Genomic DNA, 16,171 nt, shown 5'->3' on the forward strand with positions numbered 1-16,171 from the left:
AGACTCCTCGTCTGTAAGACTTGTCCTTTGGTCTTTTCTTCTTTGTGAAGAGATACGGTCGTCCGCGGGAAGAAGCCACCCTAATTCTCTCATAAACAGGGAAGCAGCCGGCCCCTGTCCCGAAGATGCCAGGAAGCGAGGAAAAAAGCAGCCGCTTAAAAAAACCTCTCACCGGATGTTGTTGTTAGTGCCGGAGGAGTTGACTGGTGAGTCCGGAATGCAGGTGAAAACAGGAAAGTCTTTCCGATGAAGTCAAAGCTGTAGTATCAGTCCAGGATAGTAGAAGTTGGAGCAGGAGAAGCCCGAGGAACCGGGATGGAAGTACACACCACTGCCAGATACCGGAACGAGATCCGGAAAACAGGAAGGGATAGAGGAGCCCCGAAAGACACGGGAACCGATAGAACGGAAAAAACAGGGAAATTAAAGGAAGGGGAAGAAGCAGTAGGTAGGGATACTGCTTTAGGTACTGAGTAAATCAGGCAACAGGCAAAAGTACTGAAAACACAGTAGCACGGCAACAAAGCGAAAGAAACAAAGTTGCAACGCACAGAGCCCAGAGAGGGGCGTGGTTAAATACGGAAACAAGAGAAAAGGCTAGACCGTTAAACCAGGAAGTGAAAGGAAAGACACACAGAAGAAAAAGACTAGACCGCCAAACCAGGAAGTGAAAGAAAAAACACACGGAAATTCTAATGGCGCCGCCAACGCCAAGCCTTCCATAACCGCCAGCGACCACCAAAAGACGGCGGCATGACATCAAGACACTCAAAGAAGCGACGTCTAAGATCCCCTTCCTTGTCGTCTTCTGTTTCCCCAGAAAGGGTCTCCTGCCCCACAAAACACACCTCTCAGGCTGAGTGGGAGGAATTCAGGAAGAAAATGTTAAGCGTCTTCGAGAAAGCGGCCTCGTCCCCCTTGAAGACAGCTGAGGGTGATACCCCGGGTGAAAAACCCAAAAAATCAAAACGCTGCGAGTCACAGCACCCGGCGAAACATTCCACCCGAGAGCGCCACGGGCCATCGGGTAAGAAGGCACCGTCTTTGACGCCGTCGTCGAAGATCCCTTCGACACATTGATCAGCGCCATTGACGCCGTCGTCGAAGGGTTCTTCGACGCATCGGTCGATCAACTCGATGCCGACGTCGACGCCGATGAAAGAGAAGACCACGGCTACTCCACAGCCAACAGTGATGTCAAGAGCCTCCGGCACGACGCTGAGACCGTCGTCGATGTCCTCGAGTAGGATCCCGATCCTCTCGAGTTCTTCGAGGCTTCTTCCGGTTTTCTCAACGCCATTTTCGGCGCCTTCGAAGCCTGTCACATCGGCGTCGACGACATCGACGTTTTCTCGCCCAATAATGACGAATTTGGCTCCTTCTGCCTTGGAAATGGGTTTTATACCATTTCAGAGGTCAGAGTACCCTGGACTATCTTCAATTTATGAAGAAGGGGAAGATTCTGACCAGGAAACCTTCGGTTTGCAGAGGACCACACTGCCTGTTTCAGAGGACTTCACCTCTGAGGAAAGAAGGTTGAAAAACCTACAGGAGTCATTACATGAGGCAAGTGGTGGGACACTTCCCCAGAAGTGGATTTTGTTAAGCCAGACCCAGGGGAACATGCCAAAACACCCTATAGAACCCTCATGGCAAGAATTATTAAATTCATGGGTTGGTCTGCGCCTTCACCTGTTTTTCAAAAGGATCACCTGACAGACATATTAGACAAAGGTCCACAGGAGGATCCTGTGGTCCCCTTCCATACAGCCTTACAAAGAAAAATTGTATCTAACTGGGAAACTCCTGAAGTTATCCCTGCTGTCAATAAAATATTATCAGCAAAGTATAGGGTAGCTGCTGCTGACCCTGAATACTTATCGAAACACCCGACTCCAGAGAGCTTGGTGGTCCAAGTGGCAACTTCATCAAGCAGCAGGACCGCTTATCCTACTGTCCCACAGGATAGAGACGACAAGAGGTACGATTCTATGGCAAAGAAAGTCTTCTCTGCTTGTAGTATGGCGTTGAAGTCCATCAATGCCACCTGTACGCTCGCCAGGTTCAGTCACAAACTGTGGGAGTGTGCTTCATCAGCGGCTGACTGCATACCCGAAGGAGAGGAAAAGGAAGCCTTCCTTAACATTCTTAAAGATGGCAAAGATGCCATGTGCGAGTCACTTCAAACTGGCATCGATTCCGCTGGCAGTATCAGCAGGGCCATGGCGGCAAATACAACAATCCGCAGGCATGCATGGTTGCGAAAGTCTAGCTTTGCTCAAGATGTACAGGCCAGACCTTTGAATATGCCCTTTGACGGCTCTTCATTATTCGGAAAAAAGGCTGATGACAGTCTGGAAAATTTGCAGACATCTAAAGCAGCAGCAAAATCTTTAGGAACTGCTATCCGCCAAACTCCTTTTCGCCCCTCAGGAACCTCTGGGAGAGGAAATTCCTTTCGCTATTATTCTGCATTCGGGAAAGGCACAGGACAGCCGGCTCAAAGAGGCCAAAGGAGATCCACCCGAGGTGGACGGGTCAAAAGTACTAAGGCCGCAGTAGCAGCAGGTGCCTCTTTACCCTCGGCACCTGCATCAGCCGCCCCCAAACCACTCTGAGGTCTTTCCACACAAGACACCGTTAGGGGGCAGGTTAACTCACCATCTGACGGAATGGCAGGCTATAACGTCAGATGCTTGGGCATTGGAGACAGTTGCCCAGGGTTACTGCCTGCCTTTTCTACACATCCCTCAGAGTCATCCACCGGGGAACAGCTCTCTAAAAGTTCCAGATCCACTCCTCTTGCAGGAAATTATAGACCTGCTAGAGAAAGGTGCCATATAACCGGTACCTGTAGCGGACAGGAACAAGGGCTGGTACTCCCCCTACTTCCTAATACCAAAGAAGGACAGAGGACTGAGACCCATCCTGGATTTATGAGAATTGAATAGGATCCTCAGGAAGGACAAGTTCAAGATGGTAACACTTTCTCGTGCCAATCCATCCCAAACACAGGAAATACCTGAGGTTTGCAATTGACGACTCTCATTATCAATTTCGAGTTCTGCCATTTGGGCTGACCTCCGCCCCGAGGGTCTTCACCAAGCTAATGTCTGTAGTGGCTGCGAGTCTAAGGAGGGAAGGAATCCACGTCTACCCCTACCTGGACGATTGGCTGATCAGGGCTGTATCTTCGGATCAAGCTCGGGCCCAGCTAGATTATGTCTGCCACTTCCTACACAAACTGGGCTTCTCCCTCAATTTAAAGAAGTCACAGATGTCACAGATAATACCATCACAGAGACTCCAGTTCATTGGAGCGGTCCTGGACACTTCCCTGGGAAAAGCCTCGCCACCAGAGGTGAGGGCTCAAGATATTCTGCAGATGGTCAACAAGTTTCAAAATGCCCAACGTCTCCCAGCCTTCCACTTTTTGAGGTTGCTAGGCCTCATGGCATCCTGCATCTTCCTTATGCCAGAGGCTCACCTGAGAATGAGATCTCTTCAGTGGGCACTGAGAACTCAGTGGTCGCAATTCTCAGGGACAATGTCAGATCTCCTCCGGATTCCGGACAAAGTAGCCCGCGACCTTCAATGGTGGCCCTATCCAGGGAACATCTTGAAAGGAGAACTGTTTTGGCAACCATGGCCGGAGATAACAGTAGTCACAGACGCCTCACTCACGGGGTGGGGAGCCCATGCCAACGACTTGACCATCAGCGGTCGTTGGTCTCCATCGGAGTCCAGACTACACATCAACCTGTTGGAGCTGTGAGCGATCAGACTAGCGCTGAAAGCTTTCCTGCCATTAGTACAGGGGATAAATGTCCTGATAATGACGAACAACACGGTGGCCATGCACTACCTCAACAAAAGAGGAGGCATAGGGTCACTGCCATGTGCAGAGAGGCAATTCAGCTCTGGTTTTGGGCAATTCGGGAAGGAATCTCTCTATCGGCAGTCCACCTTGCCGGAGAGAAGAACTTGACAGCGGACGCTCTGAGCAGGCAGAGCACAGTCTCCCGCGAGTGGGAGCTTGCTCAGGAAGTCCTTCAATAGATCTTTGCCCTTTGGGGAACCCCTCGGGTGGATCTGTTCGCCACAAGCACCAACAGGAAGTGCGATCTGTTCTGTTCAAGGGAATTTCCCCCGAGAGGAGCTCTAGGAGATGCGTTGCTAGTGGACTGGGAGTTTCCACTCCTTTACGCGTTCCCACCAGTCCCTGTTATTCCTCAAATGATCAGGAGGTTGAGAAGATTCTGGAAAACCATGATCCTAATTGCCCCGGACTGGGCCAGGAGAACGTGGTACCCGGACCTTCTAGATATGTCCATCTGCCCTCCAATCCGTCTTCCACTCAAAGAGAATCTTCTCTCGCAGAAGGGAGGTCAGGCTCTCCATTCAGACACCAGAACCCTCAACCTTCACGCTTGGCTGCTGAAAGGGTGAGGTACAAGGATTGGGATCTCCCTGATGACGTCATGGAGGTGTTGCTTTCGACCAGAAGGCTAGCAACAAAGTCTTTATACCGCTGCTGTTGGAACAAATTTTGCAGCTGGTGTAGGGAAGAGAATATCAACCCTTTTTCATGTGGTACACCAACGTTGTTATCGTTTCTACTCTACTTGGCAAACTCAGGCCTTCAAGTTATCACTGTAAAAGGCTATCTCGCAGCGCTTTCTATCTTCAAGCGCACTGCGGAGGAACCATCGTATTTCAAACTTCCTCTAGTGATACAATTTCCAAGGGATTAACTAATGTTTATCCTCCAAAACCATTCCAGGTTCCCTTATGGGACTTAAATTTAGTCTTAAACTTCCTAATGGGCACTCCATTCGAACCACTTCACTCTTGTTCGCTGAGATTTCTCACGCTTAAAACTGTCCTATTGGTAGCACTAACATCTGCTAGGAGGGTGAGCGAGCTACAGCTCTCTCCTGTAAACCCCCACATACAATTTTCCTCAAGGACAAAGTTGTCCTACAAGTGAAGCCTAATTTCCTCCCAAAGGTGGTTTCTGAATTTTATATTACTCAGAAAATTACCTTACCTTCGTTCTACCCTCCTCCCCATCCGGGGAAAGAGGAAGAAAGGCTACATAGGCTGGACCCAAGGCAAACTCTCAGCTTTTACATCAGCAGAATGGCTAGGATCAGGCAAGCAGACCAACTGTTTGTAGGTTACTCAGGTCACAAGTTGGGACTACCCATAACAAAACAAACCATTTCCAGGTGGATTATTTTGGCCATTCTGGAATGTTACAAACTGGCAGGGAAAGAGCCACCCCAAAATCTTAGGGCTCATTCAACCAGGGGTATCGCAGCCTCTTCGGCTCTCCAAAGAGGGGTACCGGTCAGAGACATATGTGCGGCTGCCACATGGTCGTCCGCACATACATTCACAAAATTTTACAGCCTGGATTCCTCCACCAGTCAAGAGACCAGATTTGGCAAGGCCGTATTACATTCGGTCCATCCCTAAAGGGATACATAACATTCTTACTCCCACCTCCAATTACATACCACTGCTATGGGAGTCTATCAAAGATAAGGAATACGTCGGAGGACACAATCCCTTCGAAGAACAAGTTACTTCTTACCTTGTAACGTTCTTTCGACGGGATGTTCCTCTGACGTATTTCTTATTGCCCCTCCCATCCATCCCGCAGTAATACTTCCCTTGTGGTTGCAGCTTACGCTCCTTCAAGGTCAATAACCAATTCAGGCATGACTTTTCTTATGCTACAAAACGGAACTGAGCAACGGACGCCACGAGTGTCTATTTATGGGCATGATGACGTCGGCGCCGATACGGTGGCCGTCGAGGGACATGGACTCGGCGGACGTCGACGCGCAGTGCCCTCTACAGAAAACATTTCCGAGGCCAGCAAGCTGGCAACGTATTATCAAAGATAAGGAATACGTCGGAGGAACATCCCGTCGAAAGAACTTTACAAGGTAAGAAGTAACTTGTTCATCTGATCTAATCTAACAATATAATAAAGGCCCAGATGTGTGTTTGTCCGATGCAGTCACCACTAGAGGGAGCTGTTGCCTGTGATATAGAGCTCCTACTATGTCAATGAAAACTTGAACTTTGGCGGGGTGTACTCGGGCCTGTTCACTAGTATGACATAATAAAGTAAGCAGGAGTGAACCACAAAGATGGTGCCGGCTTGTGGGTGTGTTCAGACTCAATTTTGGTTTTGTTTCTGTCTACTTTATCAAACAGACAAGGATCGTGACAGAGCAAAGGAGAAGTACGTGCGAACCACGTGGAAACTGCATTCTCTGCACAACCAGTATGTGCTGGCGGTCAAGGCGGCAGAGCTGCACCACGCCCACCACTATCGCCAGAGTCTGCCATCCCTGCATGACTCCGTCCAGAACATCAGCGGGGAGATGGTGTTGATCCTGTGAGCGCACTGTAAAAGAGGACTCCATGGCCTTACTCCTGCACCTTCTCATCACGCTGCAGTGTGATGCTTTACCTGCCTGTGCTTTCAGTCTTGGCTTCTGCAGCCTTACTCCTGCACCTTCCCATCACCCTGCAGTGTGATGCTGTACCTGCCTGTGCTTTCAGTCTTGGCTTCTGCAGCCTTACTCCTGCACCTTCTCATCACCCTGCAGTGTGATGCTGTACCTGCATGTGCTTTCAGTCTTTTATTCCTCTTCATATCACCACCTGTTCAAGGCTTGTGTGTGTTTCATTCACCTGGGTAGCCTGACATTTCCTCCATTATTTCAACCCACTCTCTCGCCATATCCCCATCGTCACTCCTACCCCTCCAGGTGTTTGGGGGATGGCGGCTACACTCCCTGGAGTCTGTCTATGGAAGGGGGGCACTAAACCACTCATTCCAAAGTGAAACCGTTCTCATCCCTTCCCCCACAATCCCAAACATCTTGCTGAATGACAATTGGTTAATCAGTATTAAGAAAATAAAGAAAACACACTATTATTTTGCTTTCACGCTGCCTCAGAATAGTGCTGTGTCCTTTCTTTCTTTCAATTAATTTGTTCTTTGCATTAAATCCTTTCCTCTGGTTCTTTCATAGCAGCGTCTGCAGCCTGCAGGTCCCCAGATGTTTGGACGCTGATGCCTCGATCCTTCACCATTGACTATGCTGGCTAGGGCTGATGGGAGCTGTAGTCCAGAACATATGGAGAGTCAAGGCTTGTAGACATGTCTTTTGATTGTGCTCTTCATGAGGAAATTCCACTTGAAATGGAGTTGAATTTGTATAGCTTGCAAATGGTTGCATTTTTCCTGCATGTTCTCAGCTTGCTGGTTGGAGCATGTAAGTGGGTGATTACTGCTATTCCCAGGGCACAGTCTTAATGAGCCTTCACATTCGCTGCACCTTCCTTCTGGTCTTCCCAGCTTGCTGGTTGGAGCATGTAAGTGGGTGATTATTGCTATTCCCAGGGCACAGTGTTAATGAGCCTTCACATTCTGTGCACTTTCCTTCTGGTCTTCCCAGCTTGCTGGTTGGAGCATGTAACTGGGTGATTATTGCTATTCCCAGGGCACAGTGTTATGGAGCCTTCACATTCTCTGCACCTCCCTTCTGGTCTTCCCAGCTTGCTGGTTGGAGCATGTAACTGGGTGATTATTGCTATTCCCAGAGCACAGTGCAGCTTGCTGGTTGGAGCATGTAACTGGGCGATTATTGCTATTCCCAGGGCACAGTGTTAATGAACCTTCACATTCTCTGCACCTTCCTTCTGGTCTTCCCAGCTTTCTGGTTGGAGCATGTAACTGGGCGATTATTGCTATTCACAGGGCACAGTGTTATGGAGCCTTCACATTCTCTGCACATTCCTTCTGGTCTTCCCAGCTTTCTGGTTGGAGCATGTAACTGGGCGATTATTGCTATTCCCAGAGCACAGTGCAGCTTGCTGGTTGGAGCATGTAACTGGGTGATTATTGCTATTCCCAGAACACAGTGTTAATGAGCCTTCACATTCTCTGCACCTTCCTTCTGGTCTTCCCAGCTTGCTGGTTGGAGCATGTAACGGGGCGATTTTTGCTATTCTCAGGGCACAGTGTTAATGAGCCTTCACATTCTCTGCACCTTCCTTCTGGTCTTCCCAGCTTGCTGGTTGGAGCATGTAACTGGGTGATTATTCCTATTCCCAGGGCACAGTGCAGCTTGCTGGTTGGAGCATGTAAGTGGGTGATTATTGCTATTCCCAGGGCACAGCGCAGCTTGCTGGCTGGGGCATGTAACTGTGTGATTATTGCTATTCCCAGGGCACAGTGTCAATGAGCCTTAGCATTCTCTGCACCTTCCTTCTGGTCTTCCCAGCTTGCTGGTTGGAGCATGTAACTGGGTGATTATTCCTATTCCCAGGGCACAGTGCAGCTTGCTGACTGGAGCATGTAACTGTGCGATTATTGCTATTCCCAGGGCACAGTGTTAATGAGCCTTCGCCATCTCTGCACCTTCCTTCTGGTCTTCCCAGCTTTCTGGTTGGAACATGTAACTGTGCGATTATTGCTATTCTCAGGGCACAGTGTTAATGTGCCTTCACATTCTCTTCACCTTACTTCTGGTCTTCCCAGCTTGCTGGTTGGAGCATGTAACTGGGCGATTATTCCTATTCCCAGGGTACAGGGCAGCTTGCTGGTTGGAACATGTACGTGGGCGTGTATTGCTATTTCCAGGGCAGAGTGTTAATGAGCCTTCGCATTCTCTGCGCCTTCCTTCTGGTCTTTCCAGCTTGCTGATTGGAGCATGTAAATGGGCGATTATTCCTATTCCGAGGGCACAGTGCAGCTTGCTGGTTGGAGCATGTAACTGGGCGATTATTCCTATTCCCAGGGCACAGTGTTAATGAGCCTTTGCATTCTCTGCCCCTTCCTTCTGGTCTTCCCAGCTTTCTGGTTGGAGCATGTAACTGGGCGATTATTTCTATTCCCAGGGCACAGTGTTAATGAGCCTTCACATTCTGTGCATCTTCTGGTCTTCCCAGCTTTCTGGTTGAAGCATGTAACAGGGTGATTATTCCTATTCCCAGGGCACAGTGTTAATGAGCCTTCACATTCTCTGCACCTTCCTTGTGGTCTTCCCAGCTTGCTGGCTGGAGCATGTAACTGGGCGATTATTCCTATTCCCAGGGCAAAGTGTTAATGAGCCTTCACATTCTCTGCATCTTATTTCTGGTCTTCCCAGCTTGCTGGTTGGAGCATGTAACTGGGCGATTATTCCTATTCCCAGGGCACAGTATTAATGAGCCTTCACATTCTCTGCACCTTCCTTCTGGTCTTCCCAGCTTGCTGGTTGGAGCATGTAACTGGGCGATTATTCCTATTCCCAGGGCACAGTGTTAATGAGCCTTCACATTCTCTGCATCTTACTATTGGTCTTCCCAGCTTGCTGGTTGTCGCATGTAACTGGGCGATTATTCCTATTCCCAGGGCACAGTATTAATGAGCCTTCACATTCTCTGCACCTTCCTTCTGGTCTTCCCAGCTTGCTGGTTGGAGCATGTAACTGGGCGATTATTCCTATTCCCAGGGCACAGTGCAGCTTGCTGGTTGGAGCATGTAAGTGGGTGATTATCGCTATTCCCAGGGCACAGTGTTATGGAGCCTTCGCATTATGTGCACCTTCCTTCTGGTCTTCCCAGCTTGCTGATTGGAGCACATAATTGGGCAACTATTCCTATTCCCCGGGCACAGTGAAACTTGCTGGTTGGAGCATGTAACTGGGCGATTATTCCTATTCCCAGGGCACAGTGTTAATGAGCCTTCACATTCTCTGCACCTTCCTTCTGGTCTTCTCAACTTGCTGGTTGGAGCATGTAACTGGGTGATTATTGCTATTCCCAGGGCACAGTGTTAATGCGCCTTCACATTCTCTGCACCTTCCTTCTGGTCTTCCCAGCTTGCTGGTTGGAGCATGTAACTGGGCGATTATTCCTATTCCCAGGGCACAGTGCAGCTTGCTGGTTGGAGCATGTAACTGGGTGATTATTGCTATTCCCAGGGCACAGTGCAGCTCACTGGCTGGAGCATGTAACGGCTGGAGCATGTAACTGGGCGATTATTGCTATTCCCAGGGTACAGTGTTAATGAGCCTTCACATTCTCTGCACCTTCCTTCTTGTCTTCCCAGCTTGCTCTTTGGAGCATGTAAGTGGGTGATTATTCCTATTCCCAGGGCACAGTGCAGCTTGCTGGTTGGGGCATGTAACTGGGCGATTATTCCTATTCCCAGGGCACAGTGTTAATGAGCCTTCACATTCTCTGCACCTTCCTTCTGGTCTTCTCAGCTTGCTGGTTGGAGCATGTAACTGGGCGATTATTGCTATTCCCAGGGCACAGTGTTAATGAGCCTTCACATTCTCTGCACCTTCCTTCTGGTCTTCCCAGCTTGCTGGTTGGAGCATGTAACTGTGTGATTATTGCTATTCCCAGGGAACGGTGTTAATGAGCCTTAGCATTCTCTGCACCTTCCTTCTGGTCTTCCCAGCTTGCTGGTTGGAACATGTAACTGGGTGATTATTCCTATTCCCAGGGCACAGTGCAGCTTGCTGACTGGAGCATGTAACTGTGCGATTATTGCTATTCCCAGGGCACAGTGTTAATGAGCCTTCGCATTCTCTGCCCCTTCCTTCTGGTCTTTCCAGCTTTCTGGTTGGAGCATGTAACTGGGCGATTATTCCTATTCCCAGGGCACAGTGTTAATGAGCCTTCACATTCTCTTCACCTTACTTCTGGTCTTCCCAGCTTGCTGGTTGGAGCATGTAACTGGGCGATTATTCCTATTCCCAGGGCACAGTGTTAATGAGCCTTCACATTTTCTGCATCTTACTTCTGGTCTTCCCAGCTTGCTGGTTGGAGCATGTAACTGGGCGATTATTCCTATTCCCAGGGCACAGTGTTAATGAGCCTTCACATTCTCTGCACCTTCCTTCTGGTCTTCCCAGCTTGCTGTTGGAGCATGTAACTGGGCGATTATTCCTATTCCCAGGGCACAGTGCAGCTTGCTGGTTGGAGCATGTAAGTGGGTGATTATTGCTATTCCCAGGGCACAGTGTTATAGAGCCTTTGCATTCTCTGCACCTTCCTTCTGGTCTTCCCAGCTTGCTGGTTGGAGCACATAATTGAGCGACTATTCCTATTCCCAGGGCACAGTGCAGCTTGCTGGTTGGAGCATGTAACTAGCCGATTATTCCTATTCCCAGGGCACAGTGTTAATGCGCCTTCACATTCTCTGCACCTTCCTTCTGGTCTTCTCAACTTGCTGGTTGGCGCATGTAACTGGGTGATTATTGCTATTCCCAGGGCACAGTGTTAATGCGTCTTCACATTCTCTGCACCTTCCTTCTGGTGTTCCCAGCTTGCTGGTTGGAGCATGTAACTGGGCGATTATTCCTATTCCCAGGTGTCAGGATCTGAGTTGCCCACGTAGTGTAGTGGACGAATTCTTCCACCTGATGTGCCCCTCTAGTGTTGCAATCAGACAACCAGAGCAGCTAATCAGAGGAAAGAAGGATACCAGATGAGATCCGTGTGTTGCACTAGGAGTCTGCTTCCAGAGGATCAGTGTCGTAGAAGCCGATGTCGGGAAGGCAAGACGGGATGCGTAGGACAGGAACACACAGTGAACCTACAAGCGAAGTGCGAGGTTTAATCACAGTGTGCATATGCAGGACAACCACTCTTTTGGGAACCCAGACAGTAGTTTGCAACGGTATACAGTTAGACGAGACAAAAACAAAGAGGTGATGGCTGGAAGGGTTAGACTGAATCTTAACCACTGGCATTGCATAATTGAAAGTACTAGTCAATACAAGTCTAGGCCCCCTCCCCTTATCCAAGGCTAAATCAAATAGACAAGAAAACCCCTTACGGGCTTACCGGAGTAAAGTCTGTGCAGTCTTTGAAAGTTCCAATCAGAGAGGCAAGGTGGGACAGGTCCGGTCTCCAAAGGAAGAAACACAGCCTAACCCGACGGCACGAGGACGCCTAAGTACACTGAGGCAGTCTCTAGTCCGTGTACAAAAGTCAGTGTTCCGAAATATCCCAGAAAACTCCAAAGTATCCAAAGTTCATGAATCCCAAATTCCGCAGAAGAAGACACTGTTCAGAAATGGACAAGATCGAGATCGAAGAGCGGAACAACAAGAGGGCCAGAAGCAGGGCAGTTCCGTTAGCTTTCCATGGTCATAACACAGATGCAGCAGAGGCGTAGCAAGGGGCAATCCAAGGCGAAAATCCAATAAACGGTCCGGGTCAAAGCACAAGAGTTCCAGAAGCAAGGAGAGGAAAAACCAGGGCAAGGAAACGAGGAAAAACACAAGCAACTTTCGTAACGCTACTAATGCAAATCAGAAGCACTGGGCAAAAAGTGGGAGGTGCTTAAATACAGGTCATGTGATGACGCTACGTGCTACTCGACGTTGACGATACCAGGAACAGGAAAGGACGGGACGCCAACGTTGCCATGCCAACTTCCAGGCACCTGGCTGCAGCGTTCTTAAAGGGCTATACGCGTATAGTCATGGACCGATCGTACGCGTGGACATGACAGTATCCTCCCTCAAAGGAACCCTCACCCGCCGGCGGACCAAAAACGTGCCAGAAGAACAGGGGCATGGATGTTTTCCGTAGGTTCCCAGGTATGATCCTCCGGACCGTACCCTTTCCAATCGACCAGATAGAGGCGTCTGCCCCGTCGAACTTTAGTATCCAAGATTGCTGCCACTTCGTATTCATCTGTCCCCTGTACCTTAATAGGCAGAGGTCGCGAAGGCAGTCTGGCCGCTGGGTGACATGGTTTTACCAAGGATACATGAAACACTGGGTGTATTTTCCATGTAGCAGGAAGGTCCAGGCGGATAGCGGCTGGATTGATAACTTGTAAAACCTTGTAGGGGCCCACAAACCGAGGCAGCAGGGTTTTCCGGCCTGGAATGCGAAGGTTTTTTGAAGATAACCACACTTTCATGCCCGGAAGATACTCCGGGGCTGGGGCACGGCGTGCATCAGCATGCTTTTTGGTTCGGAGCTGGGCCTGCAGTAGCTGTTTTCTAACAAAGACATGATTGCCTGATAGTTTTCGCAGGCATCCAAAGGCCGCAGGATTGTGTGGAAGCAGATCAGTAATACTAGGCAAGGAGCGAGGATGTTGTCCATAGAGGGCAAAGAAGGGGGACAAGCGTGTCATGGCATGTAGTGAATTGTTATAGGCGAATTCTGCCATAGGGAGAACAGACACCCATGTATCCTGACGTTGAAAGGTAAGGCAACGTAGATACTGTTCCATGGTGGCGTTTAACCGCTCGGTTTGTCCATCAGTCTGGGGATGGTAAGCACTGGAATATCTGCCGTCAATACCCAAGGACATGGTCAAGGCTTTCCAGAAACGGGAGGTGAATTGGGACCTGCGGTCCGTAATTATTACCGAAGGCAGACCGAATAATCGAAACACGTTCCTTAAGAACAGTTCAGCCAGTGCTGGAGCAGTTGGTACACCACGACAGGGTACAAAAAGTGCCATTTTGGAGAAATAGTCGATAACGACCCAGATAGTGTCATACCCCTCGACCAATGGAAGCTCCACAACAAAATCCCTAGAAATCATTTTCCAGGGAGTGTCGGGTAAAGGCATAGGTTGCAACAAACCCACAGGTTTACCACGTTGATGCTTGCACTGAACACACACAGCACAGGAGGCTACATAGTTCTTAATGTCCCGAGCCATAGAAGGCCACCAGCACCATCTTCTCAAAAGGTCTATGGTTTTCTGCATTCCGGGATGCGCAGCCAAAGCAGAGTCATGGCACCATTGCAAGGCTGTATTCCGTGTGTCTGAATCAGGTAGATAGAGCTTTCCCTGTTTGTATGGCAAAGAACAAATGATCTCCAATCCGTGGGCAGAGACTTCTGGAGGACTGGTAGAGACCCATTTCTGGATTGATGCCTTTAGGGAGGGACGTAACGTACACCCGCACACTACTTGATTCAGTAACAACAGCGCACCCTGAAGATTGGATGGTTCGGAATCTCCATGGAGACGAGAGAGGGCATCGGCCTTGGAATTTAAAGATCCTGGACGATAAGTAATGGTAAAATTGAACATGGCAAAGAACTCATGCCATCTAGCATGGCGTGCCGTTGTACATTTCTCTGATTGAAGGGCTAAGAGGTTCCTGTGGTCAGTGAACACTTGAACCGGTTCAGGGGTGCCCAGGAGATGATGTCTCCATACCATAAAGGCATCCCTAACGGCCAAAAGTTCCCTCTCAGTGAAAGTATAGTTTCTCTCATAGGGTGTGAGTTTTCTGGAATGGTGGCAACCGGGTGCAAAACGGCGGTCTCCGGGCAATGTTGTGATAAGACTGCTCCTAAGGCAATGTTGGAAGCGTCGGCTTCCACGATGAATGGCAGGGATGGGTTTGGATGCTGGAGCACTGGAGCTGAAGTGAAAGCAGATTTCAAGGTTTCGAAGGCCTGTTGGGCCTCCTGAGTCCACTTAAACTCGTGCTTGCTGCTGGTTAATTCTGTAAGCGGAGACACAATAGCAGAGAACCCATGGACAAAACGCTGATAAAAATTTGCACACCCTAGAAATGATTGCAGGGCTTTTCGTGTGTTAGGGCAGCTCCAATCCAATATGGCCGCTACTTTGGACCGACTCATCTGTAACCCCTGGCTAGTGACATTATAGCCTAGGAATTCCACTTCAGACACATGGAACATGCACTTATCCAATTTGGCGTATAGGTTATTCTCTCTTAATCTTTGGAGCACACTAGAAACATGAGTGACATGAGTGGAGATAGATGGCGAGTAAATCAATATGTCGTCTAAATAAACGACTAGGTACTGGTCCAACATGTCGTGAAAAACCTCATTGATGAAATATTGGAAGGTTGCCGGGGCGTTGCAGAGGCCAAATGGCATGACGCAGTATTCAAAAAGACCATACTTGGTCTTGAAGGTGGTCTTCCACTCGTCACCCTGACGTATACGCACCAAATTATATGCCCCCCTCAAATCCAGTTTAGTGAAGAGCTTAGCTGAACCCAATTGGTCTAGTAAGACCGAAATAAAAGGAATGGGGTATTGATTTCGGAGAGTGACCGCATTAAGTTCCCTGTAATCGATACATGGGCGGAGATCCCCTTCTCTTTTGGGGACGAAGAACATAGGGGAGGCAGCAGGTGAACGTGAAGGTCGAATGAAGCCAGACTTCAAGGACTTCTCAATGTAATCCTTCAAGATTAAATCCTCCTTTGGGGTCAGGGAATAAATACGCCCGGACGGAATCTTGGCTCTAGGGACAAGCTTAATTGGGCAGTCATAAGGCCGGTGCGGTGGAAGTACATCCGCCCCGCGGGCGCAAAGACGTCCCAATATTCCTTATACATAGGAGGAAGTACAGTGTTAGTAACTGCCCCTACAGTATGAACATTTTCTGAGAGTATCTGACTCGGACTGACCGTGTTTAAGTGGGTTGTCAAACAATTGTTTCCACAATAGTCTGAGAAGAAACTAATCTCTCTGGAATGCCAATCCACAGAGGGGTTGTGCAACCTCAACCAAGGTAAACCTAGAATAATCTTGAACTGTGGTGCAGCGATTAAATCGAACGCTATAACCTCCTGATGGCCACACTCCGTAGTCACAACGAGATCGGTCGTACGTTCTGTTACCAGACCTGATATTAACGAGGAACCATCAACTGCGTTCACCTCTTCAGGACATGATTTGGGAACCACTGGTAAACCCAGTTCCTTAACATAAGAAGCATCCACATAGTTTCCTGTAGCTCCTGAATCCAAAATCACTACCACATCAAGTTTCTCAAGTTCAACAGCCGAAAGAGAAACCGACAAGCAGTAGGGGCTATATAACGTGGGACCAACAGAGGAACCACCCGGCGTCTGGATCCCTTCAGTCACCGGGTTTTGGCATTTCCCTGTTTCTTGGTGGGCTTTTTAAGACATTCTCGCAGCAAATGTTCTGATGATCCACAATAGTAACATAAACCATTCTTTCTCCGATGTTTCCTGACTTCGGCGGATAAGGGGGCCCTGACTGCCCCTATCTGCATAGGCTCTGTGGATCCAGGAGCAGGTAGAGGGGTTTCAGGGACAACTGGAGGTATACCTCTCTTTTCTCCCTTCCTAGCTGCCTGTCGAGAATCGATCTG

At 49.0% G+C, this 16,171-nt stretch overlaps 1 protein-coding gene across 2 annotated transcripts in view; it reads left to right on the forward strand.

Moving 5' to 3' along the window:
- The window catches only part of FES (FES proto-oncogene, tyrosine kinase), a 474,871-nt gene that overhangs the window by 262,885 nt on the left and 195,815 nt on the right, over window positions 1-16,171 (forward strand). For both annotated transcript variants that reach the window (XM_069625186.1, XM_069625187.1), the window contains exon 5: window positions 6,232-6,415. In XM_069625186.1, coding sequence (XP_069481287.1) covers window positions 6,232-6,415 — 184 coding nt within the window. The remainder of the gene's footprint in view (window positions 1-6,231; window positions 6,416-16,171) is intronic.

Source organism: Ambystoma mexicanum, chromosome 11 (assembly GCF_040938575.1).
Source record: "Ambystoma mexicanum isolate Mex_15411 chromosome 11, UKY_AmexF1_1, whole genome shotgun sequence".
NCBI lineage: Eukaryota > Metazoa > Chordata > Amphibia > Caudata > Ambystomatidae > Ambystoma > Ambystoma mexicanum.